Below are 22,601 nucleotides of genomic sequence, written 5' to 3'. Positions count from 1 at the left end.
CTAATACTATAATATTTAGTGAACACTTTCCACATAATAATTAGGTGAGTTCAAGTGAATTGAGAAAAAAGAAAAACAAATCTACAGTGAAAATTTTTATGTAAAAAGAAAAAGCTTTAAAAAGTAAATCCACAAAATTTGTTGTTAAAAAGATTTGTTTTTAGAGAAGGAAGAGAGAAGAGGAAAAAGGAGCATATTATTTTTGGAGATTTTTATCAGATTATAACAGCTGAGGATCACTGACATATAGAGCATTTAAATGACATGCTTTTTTAAAGTTAAAATAATTTAGATACACTACAAATGGGAAGAAAAAAATCCAACAGACAACATTTGGCATAAAGCATTTCAGAGACAACTCTATATTGAGTTTAGAAGCCAGTTTGAATTGTTTCTTCTTGTATCAATTACCAGTAATGCAAACAGATTATAGCAGCATAATTGTCATTCTGGCTGACCTGAGCAGGGAGCCTGGAATGACATTTTATCTTTGCTACTGCCTGGGCAAGAAGCCACTCTGCTGTCCTTATACCCTTGATATATAAAGCCAACATTCTGACTGTTAAAAAGTCCATTTTTGATTTTTTGGTAAACTCTGCATTACAGTTTCTGATTGGATTCATTTAAATTCCCCTAGATTCCCATTCTGCATTTACCTGAATCTTAAGATCCTTTTCTTAGGAAAATGTGCAGCTCCAAGCATTAATAAGTAGATGGTGAGAAGTTTATATTTTAACTGACCTCTGTTGTTTGTATACTTCCCTGATAGACCCTTCATTCTCACACAAAGCACTGACGACAGCTGTTGCAAGCAAACATTTCCTGCTTCCCACATCCCTCCAGTTCCTTGCCAATCTCACTTTAAGGCATCAAGAATGACCATAAACAGCCTACTCTCTGATAATTTCTGCCATGAAACCACAAGTCCACAAGGATCTTCTGCTTCCTTCCAACACAAAGGCTTAAAAACAAATATGCAATAGCAATTTACATTTTGAAAACAAGAAAATACATAATTTTTATCATATTTTAGAATTTTAATTTAAAGGTACATAAACATCTAAGTTTATACTCAGAAAGCTGAGCTACTTCAGAAAAACCCAAGCCTTAATGCTGCAGACTGCCAAAACTCAACCTTAATCACTTTGTCATTTGAGTTAAAAAGGTTTTGTTTTCACCAAATGTAGTATCTTCATATGTAGAACACGGAGCTTTTAATTGGTACATCTAACTATAGACTTCACTTGTTTAAGTCTTTATATTTTAAAAAGTATACAGCTGAGTTTATTTGACCAATATATTTATACTTATATTAATCAGAACCCTATTTTAATAATTAATAAAATATATTAATACATGATTATTTAAAATTTTTCATTATATGCATTTCTTCTATTTGTCACAAGTGAGTTAAAAACTCAGAAAATATATTTTTAAAAATAATTCACGATAAACATTTGCATATGTGCTGACTCCATTCTTCCTGCAATAAAAGTGTCATAAAAGCCGCAAGTCCTTTCCATTCTTTGTAAAATCAAGGGTCTTGGTCTTATAGAACAATATCAACAGTTTTATTCTTTAGAGTTCAGTCTAGTGGCAGCCTCAAGAATTTTAAGTAATCCCTTGACAATTTCCTGTCATGTCAGAAGATGTGATCCTGTAAAGATGCCAAGGAGTTCAGGCAAAAGAAGGTGATTCTCTTCCCAAAGTGGGGAAAAGCGTAACATGTCAAGCAACATTTAAGCAACTATTCCCCCAGGTTTTTAAAAGCGATGCAAATTGGTATTTTTCACAACATTATCTGGTCTCTAAAACAAATAATTATATTACTCAGATGGAGACTAAGTTTAAAAACGAAGGGAAATTTAAAAGTTAGATTTGAACAAAGCCTTTTATTACTGGCATTCATCATCCCCACCCCTACTCTGCCCCCGATGTTCAGATGCTTAGAACGACTTGATAAGCACAAATATACTGGATTTTTTTCCTATTTCAAATTCATTTCATATTTGAAAACCTCAATTATTCCTGTTCACCAAAGAGATTTGAATATTTGATTTTCCTCAGCTTGGGGAACCACTTCTTTGTATGTATTAGAAAGTAGAGGAAAACATATATATCTAGAGTTAAAAAGAAGAGACCATTCTCAACTAAGAAAATTTAATTTAAAAGTTATTTACATATCTCATCATTTAAGCTACCAGAGGTTGTGGTTTTATCAAATATTTACATACATTATACATTCACCAGTGTAATTCCCTGTGAAAGTAATTTTATTTCTCTGAATTCTGAAAACATTTTCAACTTACAACCTACTAAATTTTGAAAATTACTGAGTCATTGGTTTATAGCTTACTTTCCGGCTTCTTCGTAAGCACAATGAAACTGTGGTTTCCAGATACAGAGAACAACCTAATGTAAACCATTCTATGACCTATAACTTGCCCTGTAGGGAACGGTAGGTCTGTTTGTATCATGTTCAACACTGACAAGAAATAATTTTCTGATGATGTATTTTGTTCAATACAGTTAACATGTACTACTCCAACAGTATAAAATCCTCCTCTCCAGGACAGAGCTAACTGACCTCTGGTAGTACATTTACCTTTTACCCTTTCTTTAAAGAAACATGATCATTGCTGCTTAAGAATCTAAAGAGTTCTGCTGACATTATGGGATGACAACCATGGTAGGTAAAAAACTATCAACAACTAAGGTCTATAGTAACAACAATTTAGGGTAATAATTTTTTTTTTAATGTGAGGGAGGGGAAGGAGAGGGAAAAGAGGGAGAAAACATTTAAGTGTGTACAGGAAGTATTTTCTGATATCTGAGTTAAATATACTCCAAAAACATGGAGAAATTACTGTTTATAATACTTGATATAAATAGTATATTTTATATTAAAAAGATAAAGAAAAAATGACACCAAAAAATTTGATAAACTGACATCATCAAAATACAAAATTTTTGTGCTTCACAATACACCAATAAGAAAATGAAGAGACAAACAACAGACTGGAAGAAAATATTTGCAAACACATGTCTGATACAACTTACATCCAGAATACAGAACAAATTCTTGAAACTCAAGAAGAAAACAACCCAATAAAAAAATGTGCAAAAGTCTGAATAGATATTTCACTAAAAACATATATGAATAACTAATAAGTACACAAAATAAACTTAAAATTATTAGTCATTAGGAAGATGCAAATTAAAACCACAATAAGATAGCACTTCACAACTGCTAGAATGACTATAATAAAAAAAATAAGATAATAACATGGTGGAGGGGATGTGGAGAAACAAGAACTCTCATACATTGCTAGTGGGATTATAAAATGGTACAGCCACTTTGGAAAACAGTTTGGTAGTTTCTTAAAAAGTTCAAGATAAAGTTACCAAATGATCCAGCAATTCTACTCCTATGTATCTATCTAAGAGAAATGAAAACGTATGTCTCTCCAAACACTTGCACATAAATGTTCACAGGAGCACTATTCACAATAGCCCCAAATTGGAAACAACCTAAATGACCATCAATGGGTGAATGAACAGATAAAATGTGGCATAGGCATACAATGGAATGCTACTTGCAATAAAAAGGAAAAAACTACTGATACATGCTATGTCATATATAAACCTCAAAAATATTATGCTAAGTAAAAGAAGCCAGACACAAGAGATGACATGTTGTATGACTCCATTTATATGAAATGTCCAGAAAATATAAATCTATGGAGTCAGAAAGTAGATTAGTTGCCTGGGACTGGGAGAGGGAATGGGATTAACATTAAACAGAGATAGGAATCTTAATGAAGTGATGAAAATGTTCCAAAACTGATTTATGGTGAAGGTTAAACAACTTGGTAAATTTAGGCTTATACTCTCAATAAAATGGAGCACTTTAAATAAATTATACATTTGTTGCAGTTGTTAAGCTATTTTTAAGCAACATTATAAATTTTTTATAGAGACAGGGTATCATTATGTTGCTTAGGCTGGTCTTGAACTCCTGGGCTCAAGCCCTCCTCCCACCTCAGCCCCCCAAAAAGCTGGGAGTACAGGTGTGAGCCACTGTGCACAGTCTAAGTTTATATATTTTATTGCTATCTTTTCATTCTATTTTCCATAGACTTTCGGAAGTCTCTTGTATGTATACATCCATGTAACCACCATTCAGATCAAGATATAGAAAGGCCCTTAGCCAATAGTCCCATCAAAGGTAACCACTACTTTAGTTCTATCATCATAGAAGTGTGATAGCTTTGTTTGCTTTTCTGAACTTTATATAAATGTACATACTTCATATTAATAGTATGCACTCTTTTGGGTCTAACTTATATTCAATCATTACTGTGAAATGTATCCACAATGTTGCCTATAACAGTACATTCTTTTGAACTGCTATATACAACTTATTTATCAAGTCTTCTGTTGGACATTTGAGTGGCTTCCAAATTTTAGGTATTATGAAAAAACATATAAACATTTTTATACTTGTCTTCTGATGAACATAAGCACTTATTTTTCATGGGCATTCCACCTAGGAGTGAAATTGCTAGGTGTTATATAACATGCATATATAGCTTTATATACCTTTAATAGACCTTGCCAAACAGCTTTCCAGAGTGGTAGTTTAATTTATTAACATACTCCCACCATCAATGTATGATATTTCAATTGCTTCACCTCCTTGCCAGCACTTGGCATTGTCAGTCCTTCTAATTTTGTGGGCAAGGGTATGGTGGTAGGTATCTCATTGTCATGAAACTTCTGGATCAGAGATGAAAAACAGTTTATTACTCCGAGCAGTAGCAGTAGCCAGAGGATCAATATTAGTGCCAGTTCCCTAAGCCCCAATTCCCATACGGAAACACAAAGAAGTGATACCTGTACATACAGATGGATGTATTACAAGAGAGGCAGTCTGTGCCTATAGATTAGTTTGCATTTTCTAGGATTTTATATAAATGTAATCATATAGTATGCATTTTTTATCTGGCTTCTTTTAGACAGATTCATACGTGTTGTTGTGATATCAATAATTCGTATCTTTTTATTGCTGAGTAGTACTCCATCGTATGAATATACTATAATTTATCTATTCACCTACTGATGAACACTTGGGATATTTGCAGTTTTGGCTGTTACAAAGATGTATACAAATGATCAAAGCAGATTTATCTGTAAGAATATACGCTTTCATTTCTCTTGTATAAATCCTATTGATTTTTTGACTCGCATGTCTCTTACATACATTATAATTATATTTAGTCATCCCTTGGTATATGTGGGGGATTGGTTCTAGAACCCCTGCTCAGATACCAATCTGCAGATGCTCAAGTCCCTTTTAGTAGGCCCCTCTGTATCTGCGGTTCCTCAACCATGGGCACAGAGGGCAACTGTATAGGCATATATGATTATATATCATGTATTATACATATCATACAGATATTACATATTTATGTATTTTAGAGAATCATAAAATGTATTAACCTTTGGAGAGAGGTACTATGTAAAGCAAAGAGAGTGGCTTTTACTTTTCCTTTTGTATTTTTTGTTGGAATTTGAACTTTTATCTGATTTATATATATTATGTAATATATGTGAATCTTTAATTTCTAGGATATGTCAGCAGGGACCACTGTGGAAGGAAATGAAGGCTTATATTTTGTTTTGCTTTCTTTTTTGTATCTCTCTGTATTTAAAACTAATAATTTTTTTTAAGTAGAAAAGAGGAAAATCTCTCAGGCTACTCTTGGTTCTTGGTATTACCTTTCAATATGTCATCTTCTACCATGCGTTCCATGTACCTCAGGTTCTAGTCATGCAGAAATAATACTAATAATGTGCCAAGTTCATGAACTTCTTGGTGCTTCCTTCCTCTTTCCCATTAGTCTTGGTGAATTCTTACTTGTTCTTTTCTATGATGTTTTCTATTCCTCTCTACTCCACTGTCTCCCTTTGCACTTAGATGCTTCCTCCTCTGTGTTCCTACAGTGCTTTATAAATTACTGCATTTACCACATTGTAGCTGAGCATGTTACAAATAACAACAATGCATATCAATTAGAATTTCCTCCTGTAGTTTTCTCTACAAGTCATTATCTTAACATTTGCTATTATCTGTTTTAATCACTGTTCTAATGGATATGTAGAAACTTACTAAAGTACAACTGTAGCCATAATTATGTTGACGCCTATAAGTAGTCAAGTTGCTAAATGGCAGTTAGTAAAAAATTACATTATGAGAGGTAGAAGTTTAGATGCCTGAAAAATTCACAAACTGGATGGCAGTTCCCTAAAAGTTGACTGCAATTTAAAAGATTTTACTAACTAGAATACCAGCTTTTACAGGATGAAATTCTAAACAACAGTCTTATAACCAATGTTAATGGAAGAAAGTGCTCTTTATCTGATAAAATGTTGCTTGCTTTGTAAAGCCTTTTGGGAAAAAAACCATATTTCAAATGATATGTTACCTGGTGATTAAAATATCTGGCATAGAAACCTGAGTTCCATTCTCTGCAATAAAGTTGCAGAACTTCTTCAATATCTAGTAAAGTTAGAGAAATAATTGGTGATTTGTTGATACTTCTGCCTGTTGTCTTATGCTAATTTTTTGAAAGCAATAGTGTTAGAAAGCTTTAGAGTCAGGGAGAGGAAAAGCATATCTGGCTAATTAGTATAAGAGTCTTAGACATCATTTTGTAAGCCACATGGTTAGCATTTTTATAGGGTGAAATAATGAATCTCCAGCTATTTCTGCCCAAGAAGGGCAAAGTATTTTATAATCTTTTCAGTAAACTAAAAGGAGGACAAGATAAGATTAGAACAAACACATTAAGAAACTTCAGGCCGGGCGCAGTGGCTCATGCCTGTAATCCTAGCACTCTGGGAGGCCGAGGCGGGTGGATCGCTTGAGGTCAGGAGTTCGAGACCAGCCTGAGCGAGACCCCGTCTCTACTAAAAAATAGAAATAAATTATCTGGACAACTAAAAAAATATATATAGAAAAAAAATTAGCCGGGCATGGTGGCACATGCCTGTAGTCCCAGCTACTCGGGAGGCTGAGGCAGTAGGATCGCTTAAGCCCAGGAGTTTGAGGTTGCTGTGAGCTAGGCTGACGCCACGGCACTCACTCTAGCCAGGGCAACAAAGTGAGACTCTGTTTCAAAAAAAAAAAAAAAAAAGAAACTTCACCACCACAACAAAAATTAAGTTCTGGAAATGAGGGATCTCATGCAGATAACCAATTTATTACTGGGCACTGTCTATGTACCACACTGATGATGACAGTCTGGCTAAATGCATATTATAAAAACTTAAGAATAAACAAAACAAAAATGGAAGAGCAAATTTCAGTTTTTTTGTCTCTTTCAAATCCTTCTAGACTCCTTGTTATCTAAGATCAGTACAGCTAATTAGCAATGTTCCCCTCATGGAATTTTTACAAATTTTTGACTCTCCATGCAATTTATGAAGTCATATGAAATACATCATGAAACTTTTCCACAAAGTCTAAAACAGTTTCTCTTCCTACGCACAGCTAACACTATCTACGATATGTATAGCTGAGGGGTGGCTTGGGCCAAATGATTCTGGATGCCTTTTTTTTTTTCCCCTTTTCAACACAATTACACTTCTAGTTGAATAAAAGGTTTCTGGTCTATCACTGAAAAATACATATTGTCAGTTGTTAGCAAATGATGATAAAGGTTGTTTACACAGTCTATATACCCTATAACAGAATGAAAAAAATTATTATTAGATTTACTAAATTGTTTGTTTTTGTTTAAAGCTGATTTCATAAATTTGTTGGTTCATGCATACATTCTTTATGAGTTCACTCAACCAACAACTATGGAGCATCCACTGGAGTCTTCTCAGCTCTTAATCTCAAAGTTTATATTCTAGTAGTCAGACCAACATATATACATAATAGCTGTACACAATACAAAATAGACTGCTGCCAACACAAACAGAGAATACATATAAAGCACGAGGAGAGTTTAGAGAAAGAAGCAATTACTTGTGGCTGGGAGAGTAAGGGGATGATGATTGGGGAAAACTTCATGAAGGAGGAGGTATTTGAGCTCAGCCTGGAAAAGTGCCTAGGAATTAGATGGAGATGGTTTGGTAGTTGCCACAGGATTTTTTACTGACTGGTGGTTAGTTAAATGCAGTCCTGATGACTTTTGGAGACTAATAGCAAAATATTAAATTAACCAAGGCTTGGTTGTTTCATTCTTTCTTCCTATAGTCCATTCAGTTCTGGCACTGGTCTGAAGGTACAGGATATGAGCAGGGAGGGAGTGCTTGGCTAATACAGAGGCAGAATAGTTTAGGGGTATGTTTGGGGCTAAGAGAAGCCTGAGGAAGGGCTGAACAGGGTTTAACCAAATGAGATCTTTGATTATTAATACAATAAAAAAAAGATCTAAGGAAATTCATAAAATGTAATGGGGAGCAATAAGGAAGAACGAGGTAGTACAGAATGTTAAGTAGTACCTGAGACTCACAGCCCTGAATTAACATTGTTCATTGCAATTGACTATATAGTTCAACTCATTAAAAAAAACTTCTCTGTCTCCTGAATGCTCAGTGCCTTTCCAAATAACAGAGCCAGAATTTTCTTAGAAATGATTATAGCTTAGTTAGGAAGTAAATTGGGAGGTATTATTAAGGTTAGTAGCTATGTTTCCCTATTTATATATAAGCAAGGATTTATATGCTTCTCTTCTGGAAAGACTCAATTTGCCTGGAACTTTTCATAAGTTATAGCATTCTAGGATTCTAACATGACATGGTAGTTGGGGATCAACCTATTTAGAAGGACCTAGGAGAGAAAATTTGCTGTCACTATATAAAAGTGAATAATCTTAAAAAATTAGTATTAAAATCTTCTGCAGTTACTGACCTTTCAGATAAGCCATTCCCTCCCATAATCATACCTGATGACAGATACTGAGACAGATGTCTTCCAGAGGTAAGAACAAAGAGTAATGGTTTAGAACAGGTAGGAAAGGGAAATGGGAATGGCAAGAAGCATTACACTATCATCAGTGAGATAAATCTATCCAGGCATTCATCAGGAAAGAAGGAAAGACAAACATAACTTTGATTTGGTAGTCTGGACAAAGGCCAGATGATGATACATTTTGAAAATGTCAGAATGTTCAACTATTCTGCAAAAGCTCCTAGTTTGAATTATTAAACAGCAACTTAGCTGTATTAAAAATATCCCTTAACATCAATTCTGAGTAGCTCCTAAAGAATAATGACTTCATGTTTCAGAGACTTAACCTTCTGTATCATTTCTGTATAACTGACTTTGCCAGTGGTGTTTGAGTTATTCTTTAGAAATGTAGGTACTTGGTGATTCTTCTATGAAATGAGAGCAAGGGTATTGTGAAAATACTGAACTCATGGAAGAGGAAGCTGAATTCTTGCCTGCCTATCACTCCCACAAACTATGGATAATGATTTCCGATAATATAAATTATACTGAATATACTTCAATTTGATAATGTTTTTTAAAACTCTATTTTTCAAAAACTAAAACCTCAAACTAGAATTCTTTCAAAGACTTATGATGTAAGGGAAAAGATTTTTAATAGTTGATGATATATTTTATAGGCTATTTCTGATTTCATATGTGTTTTTGTGTATTTTAGGAGAACTAAGCAATCACTTGAGGAAGATGAACTTTGCCTCGGGTTCAAAAAATACACACATGTATATTACCCAAACACAAATGAACAGCTTAGTCAAACAAGATGAATGGAAAATTTAAATACTGTTAGAGCAGGATTTGTTTTCATTTCAATATATATCCCAATAAAATGATTATTTTTTTAAAAAACCTTACCTGCTACTGAATTTGGCCGCGGCATGAGATATAAAGGAATAGACTGTACTGACTGAGATAGAACAGTTTCCAAATTCCTCTCTGGGATCTTATTCAGACTATAGGTAGAAGCAGTCATGTTTTCATCTACTCGATACAAACAGGAGTCCATGCTGGATTTTTGAGACTGCCACGGTTTTAGGTTTCCTCCAGATCCTAATTCTTTACTGCTTTCCCCAGCATATTTTGTGCGTTCCATGTTTTCAGAATAGCTTGTCAATGTAGCTGAAAAAAAAAAAAAAGTAAAACGAATTTAAAAGAAAATATAAAGGAGAGATTAATCTGTTTATGGCTATCTAAATCCATGACTAGATAATGAGAATATTAGTAATATCATTTAAAAACATTACTGATAAGCATTTCACCTCTATAATGAAGTGTAAATAACTGTAACCAAAATATAACCAACTCTCACATATATTTAACAACTCTATTTAAATAAATTAAACAAATTCATATATCAGTACTAAAGGACCTAGAGCTAGACCTATCAATATTAAAATTTTCAGCATTTCATCAAAAAGGAATTTATATAATTTTCATGGATTGCTGGGGAGCCTCAAAATTCCCCAAAAGTTGTCTATATTTTTTTTTATCCTATTCTTTCTCCTACTTAAATTTATTTCCTGGCCCTGTATATGTAACAAAGAATTAGAATAAAATAAACAGTCCCTAAGTAGAAACAAATATAGGAGAAAGAACTTTCCCAAATAAGGAGGCAATACAGGCCCTTCTTGTATAGATCTTCACTGTAGCTCTAACCCTAAATATGTTAAGTCCCTTAATAAAATAAAAAACTAAAAGGTCTTCTGGAATTTTTTCTAGTCTTACAACTAATTATACATGAAAAGAAAAATTTTCATCAACTCCAGAAAGGATTAAAAATATTAAAGTCTAGATTATAAAAATTTTTTAGCAATAATTATAAAACAAGAATAAGGCTGGGTGTGGTGTCTCATGCCTGTAATCCCAGCACTTTGAGGGGCTGAGGTGGGAGGATCGCTTGAGAAGTCAGGAGTTTGAGACCAGCCTGGGTAACATAGTGAGACTCCATCTCCATGAAAAATAAAAAAACGTTAGCTGGGTGTGGTCGTGGGTGCTGGAGGCTGAGGCGGTACATCACTTAAGCCCCAGAGTTGGAGGCTGCAGTGAGCTATGATCACATCACTGTACCCCAGCCTGGGAGACAGAGCAAGACTCTTGTCTCAAAAGAAAAAAAAGTCATAAAATAAGAACATAAGATGTCATCCCAGGAGGAGAGTTTTTATTTTTTTTTACATTTGTATTCACTCTATTGATTTTTTGCTTATGAAACAGAATTGCTAAAGATAAAACATAAACTTTAAAAAAAAGTATTTCAACATAACTTTCCAAACTGGTTGCTCCAAGTTATAATATCACAAAGTATTGTGTGACTATCTGACGGCACATCCTTGTTAGTATTTGTACTATTATTTGTAGGTTTAAACAAATATTTTGATTTTTTGGTTGTTTTGTGTTTACTTATAATTTTTATCTCTTTTGTGTGAAGTCACTGTTTATATCATTCGGCCACTAAACTATTGGGGTTATTTTATTACACACTTAAATATAGATATCAACCCCTTTTTACATTTAATGAAAATGGGTTTTCCCTTCAAGTGAAGGGAAGTTTTGTGATTTACATATTTGTGATTTTACAAATTTTTGCATATTTGAATGGTTTAAAATTTTTTTTTTAAATTTCAGAATATTATGGGGGTACAAACACTTTGATTACACATATTGCCTTTGCACTGCCCAAGTCAGAGCTATAAGCATGACCACCCCAAACAGTGTGCACTGCACCCATTAGGTGTGAATATATCCATCTTCTCCTCCCCCCTCCCCGACACCCAATGCATGTTACTTCCTATATGTGCACATAAGTGTTGATCAATTAGTGCCAATTTAATGGTGAGTACATGTGGTGCTTGTTTTTCCATTCTTGTGATACTTCACTTCGAAGAATGGGCTCCAGCTCCATCAAGGATAATACAAGAAGTTTCAGTTCAGGAGAGTTTTTATATGTTAGTTGATTTTCTCTTCTTATACTTCAAATGTCCCTTTTGCCAAAAGAAAAGACCTAACCTCATGAGGTTATTTCCACAGTCCTTTTCAATGAGGTTCTTTCTGTGCAAATTTAAACGGAATTCTAGATTTTTTTGTAACAAGACGAAAAGATGAATTATTAAGACGAATTATAAATTTTTCTTTAAGACAAAATCTGACTCTGTTGTCACAAAAAATAAAAGGCTATGAAAAAGACACCTAAGTGAACTACAAAAAGGTAGAGAACTAGGAAAAGGAAAATTTTCTAAACTCAATCCTCAGAATTAAAAGAGAGAAAAGGGCATGTGCTTTGGGGGCCTCCTCTGAAAGGAAATCAGAACTATCACAGAATACTTCTGGAACGCTTACAAGATTCTGAAAGCTAAGTTTCCATATTAACATCTTCTATTTCTGCGGTCCCCAACCCCCAGGCCGCCGACCGGTTAGGAACTGGGCCGCACTGCTGCCTGATCTCCCCTCCCTGCCTGTGGAAAAATTGTCCTCCGTGAAACTTAGGAACTGGCTGCACAGCATGAAGCGAGTGCTGGTGAGCGAGCAAAACTTGGAAGCTTCATCTGTATTAGAGCTGCTCCCGACTGCTGGCCCCAATCACCACCTGAGGACCCCACCCTCGTGTGGGAAAATTGTCTTCTATGAAATCAGTCCCTGGTGCCAGAAAGGTTGGGGACAGCTGCTCTGTTTCCCTCTTAGTGATTATTTGTAAAACCCTTAAGGAATAGGCAATCTATCCTCATTCTGGGGAGACAGCTAACAAAAAGAAAGCAGAGAAAATTACATTTCCACATTTTGGTCCAGTCTTTGGAGACAAGAAACTATAGTAGGTGGTAGCAAACCTGAAAAAGAAAGGAAACCAGTTTCTGAAACTCAGAAAACCTTTCAAAAGGAAGAACACAGAGAACAAATCAGGAACTGAAAAGTCACTCCAGGGCCTAACAACCTGAAGGGCAAAGTGATTTTTTTGATAACTAATAAAGAAGCAACACCCAAGAAAAAGCTCAGCTATGTATTAAGCATGATGTTCCTCCTTCCCTATTACATCATAAACTTTAATACAAGTAATCACAGTAAATTCAAATTTATCACTCTAATTTTTAATTGCATAAATATACATTATCTCATTTGATCATCAATATAACACTCTAAGCAAGACTGGTATTACTATCTTCATTACGTAGATGAGGAAACCAATACTTGGAGACATTAGGCATATTGCCCACTGTTACATAGCTAGCAAGTAGTCTCCCAGGCAACTAATTATTTGGGGTCTTAATCATTAACTACCTTATATTGTTATGTAATTTTTTTTGTAGATGTTACCTTGGCCCCTTCACTAGATTGTACATTTCTGGAGAGTAGAAATTGTACCTTAAATTTTTTTCATATTTACAATTTTTTAAAACTTTCAGCACCCAGCTCTGTAATACCCACATGATAAAAAAAGGGATAACAAGGGAGAGCACACAGGCTAAATAAAGCCCTACTGTCACCTATAAAAATCACAGAAAAATAGTGAGTAGTGAACACTTAGGTGATCTGGCAATTTGAGAGGACACTGCAAACATTAACAATGAAATACAAGAGGAGCAAAATAAATGGCCTCATTCTTCAGTGCATTTTTTTTCTAGCACTTATGCTAAAAATATTTCTATCAAGAATATGAGTATATATGTTACCTGAGAAATTACTTAAGCAAAGAAACTCCCTACTTTTGGGAGAAACGTATAATGAGAGGACACAGTATTTTAGAGATACTTAAGCTAAGCTCTGAAGAATGAATCCAGTACTGGTGAAGAGTCTGTACGGCTGCTAGGAATACAGAACTATACTCTCAGTATTTTAGGATGTGGTTTGTGTTTGTGTTAGGGAAAGAGGTGGAAAGACCAATCAGGCTTTCTATTTTAGGATACTGCCAAACAATTAAATAGACACTGAACTATCAGCTCTTGAGAAGGCTGCATTTTTTTTTTTGAGCATCCTGTTTTATTTTCTTAACCAATACACAAAAATATAAAACAAAACTGGGGATAGAATATAAATTAAAGTTCTCATTTTTCAAAGTGAAAAATTTGAAAAGATACTAGGATAAAGCTGTTAACTCAAGAAATAGTGGTAAAAGTAAATCACTTAGAATTATGGCAGCAACCACCAGAAGAAACAAAACAGGGACTTGGGGTGAGGTGGTAAACTTTTACTTTAAAATAGAACTAGGCAGCATATTCTCCAAGATGAGTTAGTTGGCTTACATGCAGTATACCCTATGAAAGTAAAAGGTTTTAAATACCTTCACCACACCTTAGTACCTCATATATAATAAAGTAAAAGCCAGGTACATAAAGCCAGAACCAAGGGTATAAACATAAGAAACAACTATATACATAAATTGGGTCCTCAGGTAAACTGAAAGCAGTTTTTAAAAATATTCCCTGCTATACCTTTTAAGACAATTTTAGGTTACCCTGGAGTGAGAAGTAACCACATTCAAATGAGTTAAGGTATAAAATGTAAAAAGGGCCACAAGCTTTATTAAAAAGAAATGCAACATTATTATGTACAGATGGCACATGGTGCCAATTTTATTTGCAGATAAAGTATTCCAAGTGTACAAGTTACACCTTTGCCACAGCCTTGGCTAAGTCTTGTACTAATGTAGAATTCAGCTGTGCTAGAGTGCTGATCTTAGCATGCTTAGATGTGGCATACTTATTCTTGATAGTCATGTGCTTTGTAAGTCCTTGATTTACCATGACTATATTCTTAGCCAGGTGCTGCATAACAGGAAGAAGGGAATCTTCAGTGTATGATAGGTAATGCTGTAGAGTTGGTGTCCATTCACCATCATCCAGAATTTTCAATGGTAAGCAAAAAGCTCCTGTTGCAATTTGAGAAGGAGGAAAGTGCACCATATAATAGTCCAACATAGTTCCATCAGGTATTTGGCCAAAGTATGTTGTTCAACATCAACCTCTCCAATCTTAGATGCTCTCCGAAGGAAGTGCAGGGGTAGAAGCCAACCCAGACCGAAATTTAAAGCTCTTAGAATCTTCATTTCCATCTGTCTGATTTGGCGCTTAGTGTAAGTGCTGTCAGTCACAAAAGCAAAGTCACCAATTTCTGGAGGGTACATTTCTTCATATTTGCTTGCAATAAACATGGCAGTGACACCAACCAGCTACAGCATCTTCTTGGGCACACAATTATTCTGCACGAACCGATCAATAATGGAAACAGTCATGTACACAGTCTCCTGCAGCAACCTGAATCTTATTTGAACCTGTACTAGCCAGTCCATCGGGATGGCTCTCATGTTTCCAGTGACTTCCTGACCCAGGAGGTATTTTGGTCTAACTGCTTGCTCTTCCTCAAGTTGTCTCAGATAAGCATAAATATCCTTCACATATTCACTACATAGGTTTGGATCAGCTCCATCTTCTGCATCCACATCACTCACTGCAAGAATTATATCAGAGAAAGCCTGACACAGATATTCTTCTGCAGGGGCACATCCAGATGTTTCCACTGGAGAGAGAGTATCAACCAAAATAGGCTCAGGTGAAAGTTTTTCTTCTTTAACAGGCTCACGTTCTGGCTCGGTCTGGCTGAGGCTCAGGCACCTTTTCCAGAGGTTTTGGTAGTTTTTTAGCAATAACTTTTCCAGTAGCTAAAGTTTTTGCTTCCTTTTCAGAGGCATTTTGGCCTGCAGCTGTTCACTGACTTTGTTACCAATGTCTCCAAGAGCTGTCCTTGGCCTCAGCTCGGGCTTGGAGGCTGCAGCAGTAGCCACAGGCACACGCTTAGCGCCTGCCATACTGATCTTTGGCTTATTTTCAGCATTAGTTTTCATGTTCCTGGTGACTCGGAGCACCACGGCTTCCTCTTCACCAGACAGCAACTCAGCGGGGAGAACCACGACACCAGAGCACCAGACCAGCGGAGGCCTTGAACCAATGCAGACCAACAGCCGTTCCTCTGCAGCACCAAGGCTGCATTTTCAACAATGATCAAGGACTTCAATAAAAATCCTTGCAATACTTACCCAACTTCCAGTCATTCCAGATAATAATTTCATAGTCACCTAAATTTGTACTTTTATCTTTATTTTATTTTACCCATTGGAAAAAGAGAGAGGCCTGCTTTATGAGAAAGGAGAGAAAAATATAATCCAAACTTGAGGTTAGGGAACACTCATGTTGTCTGAGTCCGTCAGGTGAAGATGGGAAAAGAATGTATAATCTAAACAGAAAAAAACCTCTAAGGGTGTAGAGGCAAGAGACAGTAAAGTTCTTTAAGAGAATTAAATAAAAGTTCAATAAGCTAGAACTTGGGAGTGAGTTGGGGACAGTGGTTTGTTGATAAAAGTTTAATAACTGGCTCTCTGAAAAATAAAACAAGAAACAAAACAAAATTCTGATTCGTAGTATTTGGTGATCTCCATGGCATAAATGCTTGCTTGGTGGCTGATTTCTAGCTACCTATGATTTAACAACTGGCTTACAAACTTACTGAAACCTTAACAATTGGTTATCACTGGTGCTAGCTAGCCACAGCACACTACCAGGTGAAGCAATGGGGAGGAGACACAGTCCAAATTAGACTGAAACTTATAAACCATATTAAAGGGATTGGATTTTATCTTGCTCATCCTAAGAGCAATTGAGGAAATGATTAAAGGGTTTTGAGGGACATGATTAAACTTGCATTTTAAAAGGATTACTCTGGTTTCAGTGAGTAGAATAAATTAGAGCAAAGTGTTTTTAACACATTGACTACCACACTAGAAAAAAAATTTTTATACCTTGGGGCCACGTTTTTTTATTAGGAAAATAGAATAAAAACTTTGAAAACAAAACTTTCCCTTCTAATTTAATGAAAAATTTGTTATTTTTGTTTTCTGTGCATGAGTTATGTGCAACTTGAAAAATATTAAATAGTTCTTGCAGCTCCCAAGATGAAGAGATGTGAGAGTTACATATGCTTCACAAGGCCTCAGGCTCAAAACATATTCCTAGGTATTTTATTTTCTTTGTTGCTAGAGTGAAAGGTATTGTGTCTTTGATTTGATTCTCAGCTTGACTATTATTAGCGTATATGCAAGCTTCTGATTTGAGTAGCATGAGTATGACATGTTTTTCCATTTGTTTACATCCTCTGCCCTTTCCTTCCTCAGTGTTTCATAATTCTCCCCACAGAGATCTTTCACCTCCTTAAATATATTCCTAGGTATTTTATTTTTTTTGTTGCTAGTGTGAAAGGTATTGCATCTTTGATTTGATTCTCAGGTTGACTGTTATTGGCATATGTATATGAAAGCTCCTGATTTGTGTACACTGATTTTGTAGACTGAGACTTTGCTGATTTTATTTATCAATTCCAGGAGTCTCTTGGTTGAATCTTTGGGGTTTTCCAGATATAAGATTGTATCATCAGCAAAGAGTGATAGTTTAACCTCTTTTCCCATTTGGATACCCTTGATTTCCTTCTCTTGTCTGACTGCTCTAGCTAGGACTTCTAACACTATGTTGGACAGAAGTGATAGTGGGCAACCTTGTCTATTCCAGTTCTGAGCAGGAATGCTTTCAATTTTTCCTTGCTCAGTATGATGTTGGCTATGAGTCTGTCATATATGGCTTTAATAATTTTGAGGTATGTCCCGTGTACGCCTATTTTATTGAGAGTTCTTATCATAAAAGGGTGCTGAATCCTAGTTGACTAGGAACTTCTGTAAAGAAAGGTATTAGAAAATTCACAAGAGGAATGAGATAGCAAATTTCTTTGCTTTGATCCTTCCAAGTTTTAAATTCCCTTTTGCCCAAGTTTGCCATAAGAACATACTGGTCTAAGATTCCTGAATCATAAGCAAAGAAATATCATTTTTCTGCTTTGTGGAGGAAGGTAAAAAACACAAGGATGTCTTATTGACAAGAAGAAAAACAAAGTCTGAAAGGGCTCCGAAAACTAATTAAAGAACTGGTATTTGTTTTCCCAAATAGATCCCAGAACAACTTAATTGTAAGTATTTAGCCATTTAATCTTAATCTCCTCTGTTTTCATAAAACTCTCTACGATACCAGTGAGGAATGAACTCTTCTGAACCACTTTTGTTGTTAGATAGATGGTGTACGTGAATTTTCAGGAAGAAGTAGACAATTTTTTTTATCTACTCCTTATCAAGTAATGGCCTGAGAAGGAGTGGTTAGGCAGGGAGGGATACCTTTCATTTTTACATTTAAGTTTCTCTTGCCAGCATCATTAAAAAGACCAGAATAAGTTTTATAGATATATCTTAACAACGCAAAAGCAGAATTTTTAAAACCTTAAACTGTGTAATTATCTTAAAAAGGAAAAAAAAGTTCACAATATGATTAATATAAAAACCAACTCACCAATGATGCCACTATCTCTGCTCTCAAGCGTGGATGTTGGACTAGTAACAGGCCCATAGCTGCAATCCTTGGCAGTTGCGTTTGTACTGACTGGTGGGAGGGTAGAGCAAGGGCTACTGGCTGGTGGAGAAGCAGTGCTGCTAGTCAGGGTGGAACAGGGACTTATCCGCTGGGTGATTGCTGAGGTCTGAAAAATTGGAATCATGAATAATATAAACTGACCAGCTGTTAAAGTAAAGTATATCTTAAGGTAAAACAAATGCCTTGATGAAAAAAGAAGAAATAATCTACATGCACAGCTTTTACATTTATTAGGCTCTATTCATTTTTGCTTTCCAGAATAAGGGATTTTGAATTCTACAATTAAGGTGAAACTCGATGAATGTAACATGAGCAGAGGCTATGCCCATTTTTCTGCCTAGGGAATTTCTAGTAACAAGTATTCTATCATTGCCACTCATTAATAGAATAGAGAAATTTTTTTATTTAGCACACATTTTCCTTGCAATCAATAAAACTTTTCAGAAGGCTTGAAGTTTGTCTTGTTAATAATTTTCTTTAGACAGACGAAGAAAAATCTCTGCAGCTGAGGTTAAATAAAAATAAAGTTCTTACTGCAAAGAAGTGTCTTTTTGATACATAGGCAGCTGCCCAGAGACAATAAATGAAAGCAAAGAAAAATGCCTTATTCTAAAAGTTTGTCTAATAAAATAGATTGAACAATATTAATGTAATACAAAACTATATAATTTCTCTATAGAAGCTGAACAGTCTGAGATCACTTACCTCCTTTGTAAGTTTTGGTATGAAGAAATGAATAATTTATCAAAAAGGTTGGTGGTAATATATTCTGGTTTACCTACTTAAATGATGATTCATTTTTTCTTCAGTTTTCTACCCAAATAAATTACCGAAACAATGAATAAACGTGTATATTTTTCAAACACTAAAAAGTTATCCTTTTTAAAATGGTAAGTAATCAGTGACAAAATTACATGAAGTAACACTAATGATTAATTTAATATCTTTAAATGTTAAACTTAAAAGAATCCTTTTAATTTCTTTACACAGAGTCTATTTATATTCTCTCTGCTAATTTTTTTTTCTGCTAACATTTGATAACTGGGGAATGTATTGATCACTAGTTATGAGAATATTAAGGCTCTTCAATTCATCCTAAGACAATTTCCAGGTAAAATCCCTTATCATTAATCATCTGTGTTGAATACACCAGGTCATAAAAGGTACATTCGACTCAACCAAGCACAAGTGACTTTTCCTGGTATAATAAGCTGATTCATGCCAAGTTTCACAAAATTGATAGCAAGCTGTTTACCTGATTTTCATCCTGTACTTCCATGCTGTATTGGTCCCCTGGCTGAACTTCTGTGACTTTCTCTCCCAGGAGGAAACCCAGACGAGTCATGAGTGTGTTCGCTGCCTCATCTACAGACGGAGGGGGGCCAAGTTCCTGTTCAGCATCACCTATAACAAGGCGACATTGAAAAACATGAGTCTTACAAAATAAAACTGTCTAGTTCTGCGACTATTCTTACATTCAGTTTGGTCATTTCTTTACTTTTCATATTTTAAATCCAAAATTACAAGGTCCCTGTCTATAAGCTAATTTTCCCACTTTTAAAGATTATAGCTGATACAGAGTCGACTCAGTTTATCCACTTGAAACACTTTGTTTGATAGAATGTTTTTGTAACTTGCTGAATAGAAAAAGGCTCCCATTTCTTTGGCAGTTAGCCTTCCAGTACAGTCCTAGTCTTGGGATCTAGTTGTCAGCCACAATCACCACTCTATTCATGTTCTTTTATCTTTTTTTTTAATTGTTTGTGTAAATATTTTTTATTTTGAAATAATTTCAAACTTTTAAAAAAGTTTCAAGAATAGTACACACATTATTTTCTTTAACCATTTGAAAGCTGCAGCCATATCTCACCATCCCCTGACAGTATTACTTCCTAGAAACAAGGACATTCTGTTACATAATCACAGTACCAACATAGAAATCAGGAAACTAACATTTTGTATTACTGTGATCTCATCCACAGACCCTGTTAAAATTTTAACACTTGTCTCAATAATGCCCTTTTTACTAAAAGGATGTAAAATTCAGGATTATCCAATGCATTAGCTATCAATTTTATCTCTTTTAAATCTGGAATAGTTCTTTAGTCTTAACTTTCATGACCTTAACACTTTTAAGGACTTTTAAAAACCAGTTGTTTTGTACAATGTCCCTCAATTTGAATTTATCTGATGTTACCTCTCGATTTGATTCAGGTTATACATTTTTGGCAGCAATATCACATAAGTAATGTGTTAACTTTGATCACTTGGTTATGGTAGTGTCTGCCAGATTTTTCCACTATAAACCTATACTTTTTCCCTTTGTAATTAATACACATTAGGTTGGTGCAAAAGTAATTGCGGTTTCAGACTGTGAATTTTTAAATCATTATAACTAGGCTCAAACACATCTTTATTAATCCAAATAGGAACCATTACAATCAACACATTTTTGCCAATGAGAAATAAGTTTGTTTATTCCTGTAGCATAAAAATCTGTGCTTCGGGATTCAAAGAACTCTTAGAAAGCATTTTCTGCATCCTGCTGGTTGTGAAAACATTCTCCCTGCAAAAAGTTGTCGAGATGCTTGAAGAAGTGGTAGTCAGTTGCCGAGAGGCCAGGTGAATATGGCGGATGAGACAAAACTTCGTAATCCAATTCATTCAATCTTTGAAGTGTTGGTTGTGCGACCTGCGGTTGGGCGTTGTGATGAAGAATTGGGCCCTTTCTGTTGACAATGCCGGCTGCAGGCACTGCAGTTTTCCATGCATCTCATTGATTTGCTAAACATACTTGTCAGATGTAATAGTTTTGCCAGGAAGCTGTAGTGGATCAGACTGAAAGCAGACCACCGAATAGTGACCATAACCTTTTTTTGGTACAAGTATGGCTCTGGGAAGTGCTTTGGAGTGGAGTGTCTTCTACTTGGTCCAACCACTGAGCTGGTTGTCATCAATTGTCGTATAAAATCTACTTTTTGTTGCATGTCACAAACCAAACGAGAAATGGTTCACTGTTGTTGCGTACAATAAGAGAAGAGGACACTTCAAAACAACGATTTTTTTTGATTTTCAGTCAGCTAGTGAGGCACCCACTTATCCAGCTTTTTCACCTTTCCAATTTGCTTGGCTGATGTTGAGTTCTTCGGCAACTTCTCATGTTGTTGTAAGAGGATCGGCTTCGATGATTGCTCTCAATTGGTCATTATCAATTTCCGATGGCTGGCCACTGAGCTCCTCATCTTCAAGGCTCTCCTCTCCTTTGCAAAACTTTTTGAACCACCACTGCACTGTACGTTCATTAGCAGTTCCTGGGCCAAATGCGTTGTTGATGCTGTGAGTTGTCTTTGCTGTTTTACGACCCATTTTGAACTCAAATAAGAAAATTGCTGGAATTTGCTTTTTGTCTAACATCATTTCCATAGTCTAAAATAAATATAAACAGCAAGTAATAAGTCATTAGCAAAAAAATAAAGCGAGAAATGCTCATTAAAATGATGTATAATATAACATTTACTTAAGAATGTATTCCAATATCAAATGGCAAATTTCAACAATGCTAATGCCGTAATTACTTTTGCATCAACCTAACATTTTGTAGGGGAATATCTTGAGATTATGTAAATATCCCATTCCTCAACAAACTTTTTTTTTTTTTTTTTTTTTTTTGAGATAGGGTTTTACTCTGTCCTGGGGATAGGGCATAGTGGGGTCATCATAGCTTACTACAACCTCACACTCTTGGGGTCAAGCAATCCTCCTGCCTCAGCCTCCCCAGTACCTTAGACTACAGGCACATGCTATCACGCCTGGCTAATTTTTCTGTTTTTTGTAGAGACAGGGTCTCTTGCTCAGGCTGGTCTTGAACTCCTGACCTCCGGTGATCCCTCAACAAACTTTGAAATGAAAAAAAAAAAAATTGTGGTAAAATATACATAACAAAATTTGTCACTTTAACCATTTTTAGGCATATGATTCATTGGCATTAAGTACATTCACAATGTCATAAAACCATTGTCACCATCCATTTCCAGAACTTTTTCATCATCCCAAAAAACCCTGTACCTGCTAAAACAATAACTTCCCATTTCCTCCTCTCATCAGTCCCTAGTAACCTCTATTCTATTTTCTGT

The 22,601-nt window shown here is 35.2% G+C and overlaps 1 protein-coding gene and 1 pseudogene across 2 annotated transcripts in view; both read right to left on the bottom strand.

Annotated features, from left to right (window-relative positions):
- TANC2 (tetratricopeptide repeat, ankyrin repeat and coiled-coil containing 2) overlaps positions 1 to 22,601 on the bottom strand; it is a 289,785-nt gene that overhangs the window by 106,136 nt on the left and 161,048 nt on the right. Inside the window, exons 6-8 of the mRNA XM_045525947.1 lie at positions 19,724 to 19,872; positions 18,388 to 18,574; positions 9,878 to 10,141 (exon numbers count right to left, since the gene is read on the bottom strand). Coding sequence (XP_045381903.1) covers positions 9,878 to 10,141; positions 18,388 to 18,574; positions 19,724 to 19,872 — 600 coding nt within the window. The remainder of the gene's footprint in view (positions 1 to 9,877; positions 10,142 to 18,387; positions 18,575 to 19,723; positions 19,873 to 22,601) is intronic.
- On the bottom strand, positions 14,608 to 18,222 carry LOC123620173 (annotated as a pseudogene). The gene is made up of 2 exons (XR_006728780.1): positions 18,216 to 18,222; positions 14,608 to 15,973 (listed from the first exon to the last, which is right to left on the bottom strand). The product of XR_006728780.1 is annotated as a G2/mitotic-specific cyclin-B1-like (transcript).

This window comes from Lemur catta, chromosome 15, assembly GCF_020740605.2.
Source record: "Lemur catta isolate mLemCat1 chromosome 15, mLemCat1.pri, whole genome shotgun sequence".
NCBI lineage: Eukaryota > Metazoa > Chordata > Mammalia > Primates > Lemuridae > Lemur > Lemur catta.
Note: the sequence above shows the minus strand (reverse complement) of the source record. Positions and strands in the feature narration are given on the sequence as shown.